At 38.9% G+C, this 11045-nt stretch overlaps 2 protein-coding genes and 1 long non-coding RNA gene across 3 annotated transcripts; 2 read left to right on the top strand and 1 right to left on the bottom strand.

Annotated features, from left to right (window-relative positions):
* The first annotated feature begins 587 nt into the window (after positions 1-587).
* LOC144044445 (GTPase IMAP family member 7) lies at positions 588-4206 on the top strand. The gene is made up of 2 exons (XM_077558859.1): positions 588-781; positions 1280-4206. Exons 1-2 carry the CDS (start codon positions 748-750, stop codon positions 2302-2304), a joined length of 1059 nt encoding a protein of 352 aa, XP_077414985.1. The 5' UTR covers positions 588-747; the 3' UTR covers positions 2305-4206.
* Positions 2454-7210, bottom strand: kdelr3 (KDEL endoplasmic reticulum protein retention receptor 3). Its single transcript, XM_077558860.1, has 5 exons — positions 6855-7210; positions 5902-6002; positions 4916-5074; positions 4585-4837; positions 2454-3284 (listed from the first exon to the last, which is right to left on the bottom strand). The coding sequence occupies exons 1-5, from the start codon at positions 6943-6945 to the stop codon at positions 3241-3243; spliced, it is 648 nt and encodes a 215-aa protein (XP_077414986.1). The 5' UTR covers positions 6946-7210; the 3' UTR covers positions 2454-3240.
* Positions 7211-8638: 1428 nt separating this feature from the next.
* LOC144042801 (uncharacterized) lies at positions 8639-10956 on the top strand. Its single transcript, XR_013290979.1, has 2 exons — positions 8639-8752; positions 10738-10956. It is a non-coding gene; the product is annotated as an uncharacterized LOC144042801 (long non-coding RNA).
* Positions 10957-11045: the final 89 nt, after the last annotated feature.

The following is an 11045-nucleotide window of genomic DNA, read 5'->3' as shown; positions in this document are numbered from 1 at the left end:
TCCTTCTTTCCTTTAAAATCCAGTACAGAACTTTTTTTAAGTACACTTCAGTTGAATTTAATGTAAGAAGGCTACATTACATTTGAACTTTCAGAACTGATTCTTTTTAAATGTTTAAGTAAAACTTGGCATATGTGCAATACATTTTAATTGAATCATTTAAGTAGACCTACACTTTTTTTCTTTCTCAATGTCCAAATGCAGTGTTAATATTAAAACTGTTCTTAATGTGACAGTAGGAACAAAACCTTTCCATCGACTTTTATCAGGTAGATGTGTTTTTCGATCGAGAGCTTCAGCTGTCACCAGTTTTCTTTGTGGTAGAACACAGTTCACAATGACACACCCCTGAGAGAGGGAGAGGTAAAGGGAGAGGGAGAGAGAGTGGGGAGAGAGAGAGAGAGAGAGAGGGAGAGAGGGAGAGAGAGAGAGAGAGAGAGAGAGAGAGAGAGAGAGAGAGAGAAGAGAGAGAGAGAGAGAGAGAGAGAGAGAGAGAGAGAGAGCGAGAGAGAGAGCGAGAGAGAGAGAGAGAGAGAGAGAGAATATGTATGCGATTGCCCCCTTTTGGCCTAAATAGGTCACTACGGCCATGAAATTAAACTTGAATGCTGCGATGTATGCCTCTGCAGCATGGTGAAGGAAAATCATTATGACATACTTTAGGCTTTTTTTTTTCATTTTTATATCATTATACTCTATAAAAATAATCCAGATTGTTAAACACAGTAGGCTATCTTCTCTGTCAGAATGTCAACATCTGAAAATGCTTCGTCATCTGGAGGTATGTCGCTTGCAAATTGCATGATCATATTTCGCTATTCGCTAAAATTACCCCCCAAAACGCCCTAAACAATTCGTTAGATGATTGACAAAATATTGTAGGTTTGGTTACTAGCCACATAGACGCACCTGAGACATTGTAACAAAAATGTTGCCTTAAGATACAGTATTACGAGTCGACATTGTTTATGTGTGTGTTGGAACTTCACTGCGTCACCACGCTGAAGAGGTTTCTAATATGTCGACATTTTCATGTTGGCAGATAGTCTTGTCATTTGCCATCATTCACTCTGTAATAACACAAACTGTGATCTCAACTATTCTGTGTAATATAAAGAAATGATAAAATACTAATAAAAAAAATAAAAAAATGTATGTCCAGTGAAGCACAGTCATCTAGGACCATGAACGTTGAGTTTTCTAGAAATTCTGAAATGTATTTTTATGTAACTGGGAAATTATGTATGTTACTTTTTTTTTTTTTTATACCATGTTTCAGCTGCAGCATGTGACGCATCTCAGCCCACAACCAAGGCTGAGCTAAGGATTGCTCTTCTAGGAAAGACGGGATCAGGAAGGAGCTCAGCAGGCAACACCATTCTGGGTAGGCCGGCCTTCAGGGTGGATGTCTCCCCCTGTTCTGTCACCACACGTTGCATGAAGGAGACTGGGACAGCAGGCGGAAGGTGCATCTCTGTGATTGACACGCCAGGGTTCTTCCACACAGACCTGTCCCCTCAGGAGGTCATAAGAGAAGTGGGACGGTGTGTAACCCTGTCCTCCCTCGGACCCCATGTGTTCTTAGTGACCCTGAAGCTTGGCAGGTTCACTCAAGAGGAGAGAGATGTCCTGGGGTGGATCAAGGCAACATTTGGATCTGCAGCCACCAGGTTTACATTGGTGCTGTTCACGTGGGGAGACCAGCTGCAAGGAAGACATGTTCAAGACTTTATAGAGCAGAATGATGAGCTGTCTGCATTCGTCAGCAGCTGCCATGGAGGGTTTCATGTCTTCGACAACAGCGAGGAGGAGAATATGACCCCATGCTCACAAGTGGAGCAACTTCTGAGAAAGATCGACAAGATCGTGGCAGACAATGGAGGCGCTTGCTACAGCAATGACATGTTCAAGGAGGCCGAGAATGCCATCGGGGACGCGCAGGAGAGGATTCTGGAAGAAAGGCGACAAAGGTGGCTTCATACTGAGGATGACGAAACTGAGGGGCAAGAGCCAGAGCTACAAAATAGGCGGCGGAAGGAGGAAGATGAGGCCAGGCGGAGGGCAGAGAGGCTCTTCTGGTGCGAGTTGTTGACTGCCATTGGAACAGGTGCGGCAGAAGGGGCTGGGATCACCGAGACGGGCAAAGACAAAGGCAAAGCTTTGAAGAAAGCCAAGGTGGTGGAGAAAGCGGCGGCTCTGGTCACCTCGCCGTTTTCCATCAGTTCAGCTGTAAAAGTGGTGGGGGGTGCAGTGAGGGAAGGAAGTAAGGTGCTCTACAAGCACCGTCAAACATTCCTACACTGAAGTGATTTCACACCAGGCTCGGTTGTCTTATAAAACACACATTGCTAATGGAAGAAAAAAAACTTTTCACATCATCAACAGACCACATGAGGTGCCGGCCCATCACATAATTGCAATTAAAGTGTTCACAAATCACAGTAAAGGCAATGTTAATAAATGATGTGCAATTTAATTTAGGGAGAAAAACATTTAAAGTAACAAAAAATCCTGACAAGCTAAAACGATAGCTTGCACCGGACTGAATTTATATTTGTACGTCTCATTTTTGGCTTATGTTCTTTCAAAAATTGTTAGCCCTTTTACTCCCATGAAGAAATACATTACCCCGAGAAAACAAACAAGGAAAAATACAAAAAGGTCACATCCTTGGCAGTAAGGGGGGACAGGTAAAGTATTGCAAAGGTGTCCAATAACTCCAAATGAAAGAAGGCACTTTATACTCTATCAACAAATACACTTTTACATACAATGTAATGTTTGTGATAATTGCAAAACATTTGAACATTTCAAACTGTAAGCACTCGTGTAGATTTCAGACAAACTATGGATCTGACAAACAGTTTTGAGTCTACAGTTCGTCAGTTCATATTAAATAAAATGTAGGAATCTGCATTCATTTTTCTCTGCGGCCTTAGCATCTATTATTAAAGAAAACCTGTTCATATAGTGTTGTAAAGGTGCCCAAATTTAGGCTGCATGTAAAAACATCAGATACATTTTCAGTGTCATGTTTGCATCTTACAAAAGTGAAAAACACGGAAACATAACACATCAAATAATGTATACATACTTAAGACACAGATAAGAAGTACCAGCCAGGCAGGAACTAAATTTGAAGTAAAGCACTTGTTTTGGTCGACGGAATGTCGGCTCGTCTGTCCCACAGTTAAAGACGTACAGTTGAGGGGTGTGTGGTCTCTGTGCTCCAACTAGCGACTAGACAGGCATCGGCAGGCTCATTTTTCCTCTTCCTTTTAGCACTGCAAAGAAAATACAAACCAGGGATTAAACCGCCCCCCCAACAATAATTCACTCCTGCTTAGCATGTGAGCCCACAGCAAACGCTACACACTGTCACTTGCTTTTTTTGTGGGCCTTTCACTTGACTTGGTCTTGCAAAAGGGGATTTAAAGGTTGTGTTGTTTTTGTATAGCAAATACAAGCTGAAATGCGGAACTTCAAAAGCTGGACTGAATAGGAAGTTTAAAGGTCTGTGTACATTGTTTTAAAATGAACACCTAATCCATTCAACAATGCCATAGGTGTGGAAATAAATTACCGGCAAGTACTGGTGCTAGTCAAATATTAACACAATGAAACAGTCTTAACTTTAAAGACCAATTAAGAGTTTTTGTGTGACTTTTAGAAGCCCACTTTGCCCAAATAATTGGTCAAATTCCGAAATGTACAAACAAAGCATTATTTGTGGATGTAGTACGCAGTCATTTTGAGCTGCACTGCAAGGGTTTACTCAGTGTTTTTGAGTTGAGCTCTGTGACAGCAAACTAGTCGAGCCTGTACTAATTAGTGGTTGCTACACCGAGTTAGATGTACAACGTTACACTACTTGGAACTCTAATTGAATACAAGAGCTATGGAAGTGTTTGCAATGCCTTTTTGACTTTTGCCAAGCAACTGAGGTAATTCATATTTTTAGGAACAGTTGTCAGCATTTTCCGATGCATAATTTGATGCACTTTGCAAACATCAGGTGTACTTTATGAAGATGACAGATTTAAACCACAAGAGAACGCATTACCAGTCAATGTGCTGAAATCAAACCTATCCCATCGAGGTCACCTGAATTTTGCAAACTGCATCCAATTATACATTCAAAATGATGGAACTCATGTTGGAAATGTTATTTATCTATAATTGAATAAAGTTGCTTTGTTTTAAGAAGTATGTTTTTATTAATGGTACTTCATTTAGCGCTTTTCCACCTTACAAGGCTCTCAAAGCGCTTTACATTCAGCTACTCATGATGCAGCATCAGGAGCAACCGGGGGTGCAGTATCTTGCTCAAGGATATTTTGGCGTGGTCACAATGGCATTGGATCGAACCCACAACCTCTGGGTTGCGAGACGACCGCGCTACCACAGCCACGCCGGCCCCTTTACCCATGTATCCATACTTTATGGACACCCTGTTAATACTGTACGAGCGTACGTGATACTAAAAATGATCAATTAAGTCACTTGTACTATGACAGAAGATAATTCTCTCCTCTCCTATCAAATTTACAATATAATTTCACTGCTGTAAAAGTTTGAGCTCACCTCTTGTGACATAAAGGTAGAAGAAGTCACAGTAGAAAATGGTCTGCACTATGCCAGCCACCACAGCGATATGATCAAAGAAGCCCTCTGTGTGGTAGCGCCACACCCAGTTGCCGATGTAAAGGGCTCTGTACAGGCCGAGGAAGAACAAGTAGTGGGTGGTGATGGACTCGGCCTCGCCCGTCTTGGTAATCATGAAAAGCTGCGGCATTATGGCCACAGACTCCAAGAAGATCGAGAAGGTCCAAAGGACCTGGGTAGAGGAATTCAACATAGATGTATGACTTACAACTTACACGAATGTCACACTATAGAATAAAAGCTTGTTTACCTCCATGGGCGTGAATGCATAGTTCTCCAGTAAAGAAAGACCAATAACTGGCACCAACAGGAACTCCACACGGAACGTATCATTCTCAGAGTCGTAATTGTTCCTGAACCGCACGTAGATCATGTACACGGTAGCGTAGGACAGCGCCAAAAACACCACCTGATGGCAGAGTGGAACTTCTATTACAATGAATGATGTCAAAGGAACTTTTCTGCAAACTCCTCCAGTTTTTCCCCAATTTTTTAACTTTAATTTTTGTTTACTCATCTATCCATTTTCGATAACACTTCCTTTCAACTTCCAAAAACATGAATGTTGGGTTTACTGTTGACTCTAAATCAGGTGTTTCCAACCTTTTGGAAACTGAGAGATAATTCTTGATGATTACTGATTAATGCAAAGGACTACCAGTTTGGTACACTATTATACCATAAGGCGTTGGAGGTGAGACATGCTGCAACATTTCATTTTTGCAAATCTTTGTGCTTTACATGATCAAATTATCACTTCACATTCCTAAAAAAACACAATGTCCAATTCCTGATGACCTATTTTTTGGAACAGGTCCGCAGGCTGCTCTTGTTATCATTTGGGAGCTGCCTGGTGGCTACAGGTACCATTTTGGTGCTCCCTGCTAGAAATATGACATGAGCATAATTTCGACACACCCAAAATCAGCTAATCCTAATGAAGATCAACAGTATAGAAAATAAATGCATACACATACAAAAAAAAGGGGGGGGGGGGGGGTGCTAATCTTACACGATTAAAAATTAAGTATGGCTAGTGATACGAGGAATGAACAATAACGTTAATGATTACCATGTTTTCATCCATAGCTCATGTATCTCCATGATTACAACGTCAAAATTTCCACTAGTTTTCACTGTTTTATGATACTGCAAGGAATATGGCTTGTTTGCAGTTAGTTTCCTTTTTGTAACTTTGTATGCCAGTGGCGAATCAATTTAGCTTAGTCTAGTTACCTTCATGACTGTGTTGTAAGGAGAAATGAATATGGTGAATAAGTCAAGGTATCTGGTGGTGAAGACAAGCGCAAACAGCACCTGAGACTTCCCAGAGATGCCTACAAACACAAACACAATGAGAGTGGTTAAAATATAGCAGAAATACAATGTTGTGTTTTGTAGGATTTAGTGGACATTCTGCATACGCTGCTCATGAAAAGGTTGCGATATTTGGGTTTTCGGGGGAAATTTCATGATGAACCTTTACTTTTTGCACTTTATGTTCACTTATAAAGAGATGGGGGGGGGGGGTGTCACAATAGGGGTTTGTTTTTAACTTCCAAGGATGTCTAATTATTTTCCTTTCTGTGACTCATCCAGTCTATATCTTTATTCTCTCAAAGGACCCACTTAGAACATCCTGTTTGACTTTTTACTATTCTAATGGGACAAAAGACAAAATATGATCAGCATTATGAAGAGGACTGTATTCGAATTGAACCAGGAAATGTATTGGTCGATTCATGCTGTCAATTTTGGTCTTCATCTCCTTGTTTTGGAAAAGCAAGTTGTGGCTTAAAAGCGATCTTTGATACTGGAGAGCTCTGAACAAAGTTGCAGGGATTTCATTCGGTTTGTTTGTCCTGCTCTGACCCTTGATGCGTAATACTACAGCTCAAGATATCAATGGGATCTTTATAAACGTTGTGTGGAAGACAAAGCATAGACAGCAGTGTATGAGTGTCATAAATGGAACAGGAAGCAGGTCACTATGCTAACTGCCACGTAGCTCCCACTCTTATAGCCTTATAATTCAAATTCCTCCGTTAAAACTTGTGATTGATATAATATTCCGCGATGTTCGAACATGTAGTGTAAATGCATGACCTGATTTCAAATCAATCAATGTCACCTGGCAAGGGTGCACAATAGGCTAAAGTGCAAACATGGGGGGAAAAAGGTCTACCTACCTGCACATGATTTGGATTTGTGTATCTTTAATAAGAGAATTATGATGGCCACCAGATGCGACGTATCACCAGCCAGGCGAAACACGTTCATTTTGTTCCACGTTTGTTAAATATTTTTGGTCAATGGGCCGACGAGCAAATGCAGCGAGGAGCGAGCCTAAAGGCTACCAAAAACAAAAACAACAAAAAGCTAAATGCTACTCGCTGTTAACACACTTGGTCAATTTGTGTGTCGATTCATAAACAAAAGAAAACTAAAACGTACACTGGTTAACTCCTGCTCACAAATTCTCTACAGTTGTCTGGAATGAAAATCGTTGCAATAGGAGGTGACGTGGCTGACGGCTCACGTAGCAGAAGGCGACTGTCCAGTTAAGTTACATTAAGGAACTAGACGGTTTCCTGTTTTCATTTTGAAAATAGTCAATTTACACAGTGTTCTTCACTAGTTTATTGCAATTGAATACGTATTTGGTATTTCTGTAGAGAACATTTTAATCAGGTTTGTATGTGAAAATACCAATTTATTTTTCATTTACATTAAGGTGTGGGTTTATTTTGAAGAGCACTTTATTGTTTACTGTTTCTTGCATACAAAATTGATGCAAACTGTACGATGCGACGTCTACTTCAATACATCAACCGTACTTTGAGGACAAAAAACTTCTGTTCTTTGAGTTGCTAATAGTATTTCTATTTAATATAATTTATGTAATATTTTTTATTATGAAACTGTTCTTTGATGTGGGACTCTGGGCCTTTATTTCTTGCTACCCTTTCATTTAAAAGGGAAAGAGACACACATGAAAAAGAGACACATTTAAGTGAATTTTCCAGCTCCTCAAGAAATACCAGTATTCTCCACTTTTTTTCTTCAATTTTTTTTTTCTTTTGGTGGTTGAGGCAGGGTACGGATGCGGAGTAGCGTTCAACCGGATGTGGATCCACAACCACTGTACAGTGTACAAACATACCACTCGTGTTGTATAATATAACCATTGGCCACAGTCTGGCAAATACACATGTAGATAGTTGTAGTAATAATTCATCAAATTTACATAGCGCTAATTTGGACACTCGAAATAAATAATAATATATGCTTTACACAGCAGAACGCAGCATTGACAACACAACGATAATAAAAGACAGCGAGATTAAGAAAAAGCCGTTTGAACAGGCAGATTTTGAAGTTTGACTCTGTGGTCCTAATGGGTTGTGTACCCTGTACCCTCTCTAACTTAGTTTTCGTGTGCACTTGTGGTTTGACTCTATTGTTTTATATTCTTGGTTTTGTAACTGGGTCGAAAGCGACCGCCTAACAAGACAATTAGGGCTGTAATTTCAACCAGAGCATTTCAAAATTTGGTGACTTTTTAAATTTACTTGTTGAAATAGAGGTTCCTGAAAAAGTAAAATAATAATAATAATAACTATCAATGCTATGTATAGCCTCAACAAACATCTTTAACATAACTGAATTATTACTGAAAGAAATATTCTGTTTCAATTTAATTATAACTGTTTTGATTTAGTTATAACTATTTAGAATTGGACAAAATTGCTTTGATTTACTCAGTATAGTTTTGTGTGACAATTCAAATGTTTAAAGGGTGTTGATTCTCCTACAGGACAGATGGGAGGGGCATGGTTGACCAATTGTATTGAGATATCATTGTGACAAATGGGGGCGTAGTCATGTGACTCTGGGGGGTAACGTTGGGGAACAAAGAGAATATTACCCACAGGCGGAGCTGAAAACTACACAGTTGAGAATCCAAGATGGCGCGGGTGGCTGCTATTTCTCCTGTCCACGATTTTGTGAATAAATGTAAAGAAAATGCCTGAATTCACTGATCTCATGGTATGTTTTATTAATCAACGGCTTGAACACGCAAATGGTAAGAATCCTTCATTCCAACATTACTTTAGCAAAATAATTCCATAGCAGCACACATATTAAATCCTGTATATACAACCAGTCAAGCTTCTGCAGCACCAAATCTTGACCAAATATCTTGAGAATTACAAATAAAATGTTTTGAAAACTTTGAGGCAAGTCTGAACCATGAACTTCAATTTGAAAATAAATATACATATTTGAAGAATATTTACATAAAAAATAGCCAATACATTAAATTTTTTTAAAGTGGGAAAATGCTTTTGCAGCAATAAAATTTGGTGAAGATCTGTAGGAAAAGCACTGGCCCATACAATATTACAATAGGTGAGATATGGATAAACCAAACTATAATTTAATGTTTAAAAAAAAACGAGATGAATGTACAAACGTACCAATTTTCCCAGAGATTTAGTTGCCTTATTGCAAACAAATCTAATATGCTCTTTCCAAGTAACTTTCTCATCAATTGTTATGCCTAAAAATCTTGTTGATGTAACTTTGATCATTTCTTCCCATCAATCAGCACTTTCACAGAATCCAACTGATAATTCCTATTACCTGCAAATATCGTAAAATGTGATTTATTTTTCCACATTTAGTACCCATTTATTCATTTGAATCTGTTTTGAAAATGCATGAAGGCCATTATTAACTTCAGTGATGAGTGCAGAAAAATGTCTATTGGAAATAAGTAAATTGGTATCATCTGTAAATAATATTACACATAGAGCGTTTGATACTGCAGCAAGATCATTCATATATATATATATATATATATGTATATATATATATATATATATATATATATATATATATATATATATATATATATATATATATATAAGAAACAATAGTGGCCCTAAAATGTATCCTTGCAGTACCCCACATTGTATCATATACTTCTCGGACACTATGCCATGTTGCAATCATCTAAACCATCAATATTGGACAAAAACACATGTAACTGTGCCTGCGATTGGCTGGCAACCAGTTCAGGGTGTACCCCGCCTACTGCCCGAAGCCAGCTGGGATAGGCTCCAGCACCCCCCGCGACCCTTGTGAGGAAAAAGCGGCTAAGAAAATGGATGGATGGATGGATGGATGGTCACTGTGCCATCTACATAATTTGGAGCAATTCAGTTTTTTTTTTGTTTTTTTTAATAATGTGACAAAAAAAATTTGGGGGGAATAAATACAATAAATACATCACTCTCACTGGAAATGCTTATTAATAGATATATTAACGTTTGAAAGATTGTTACAGAGTTTGATGATGGCTTAGTTGTGATTGTGCTCAATGTATTTGCAGTGGCTAGTGTGTATGTAACATAATGCTATAATTTTGATTGTCAAAGTTTAACTAACAGCGACACAGCTATGGATGTTCTTCCACATCAATGCCATTTCATTAAAAAAAACAAAACAAAAAAACAAATTGATGAAGACAAACATCCAGACAGGGGCATCAATTGTACTCTAGACAGGACATACAGTGGACAAATCTGACCCCAAGACTAAGCTAAAGGTTATAGCAACTAATCTGACACCCAGGCCTGATTAGCTTCTATTTATACATACAGAGAGTCAGGTCTCCCCATCATCCTTCTCACCCATCTAGTATTGTTCATATTGTACAATGGGTCCCGACCATCAATTTCTCATCTCGCACTAAGACCTGATGTTCTCTTTCAAAACAGGCAGTTGAAGTCATATACTGTATATTCATTGGATTGAATGCCTAAAGGTCTATATTATTTACATTCTGAATTGAATTATCATGGGATTCATCATCATCAAACAAGTTTCAAGACACTGCACGTTCATCTATTCATCCATGTGGCTCAACCCCTTCCCCATACACTCCTTTCAATTTCCGGGAATCTCTTTCCAGCTTTTACTGTATCTTTGTGTTCGCCGCTCATGTGTTGAAGCTATTTACAGTTTACACATCTCCTGCCACCCCCTTGTTCCTCCTCTTGGTAGAGTTACTCCCACATCCCTACTCCGAGGAGGTGGTGTTGAAAAAGGATCCCAATCAACGCTTGATAGGAGAGGGAACAACGAGGAGGTTGTGGGTGAAGTTAGGCAGGTTGAGGACTCCTTTCTACACAACTAGTTTGTGTCATGTATGCTTTTATTACAATGTATCTGGAATTTAAACTGGTCAGAATGAATAAATTAATAAATTAATTACTGAATGTATTTATTCATATTTTTTGGGTGATAATTACAGTACACAGTACACATTTAGATTTCAAGGTTGCATTAGTTTCTCTAATTAAAAAAAACAT

Source organism: Vanacampus margaritifer, chromosome 2 (assembly GCF_051991255.1).
Source record: "Vanacampus margaritifer isolate UIUO_Vmar chromosome 2, RoL_Vmar_1.0, whole genome shotgun sequence".
Lineage (NCBI taxonomy): Eukaryota > Metazoa > Chordata > Actinopteri > Syngnathiformes > Syngnathidae > Vanacampus > Vanacampus margaritifer.
Note: the sequence above shows the minus strand (reverse complement) of the source record. Positions and strands in the feature narration are given on the sequence as shown.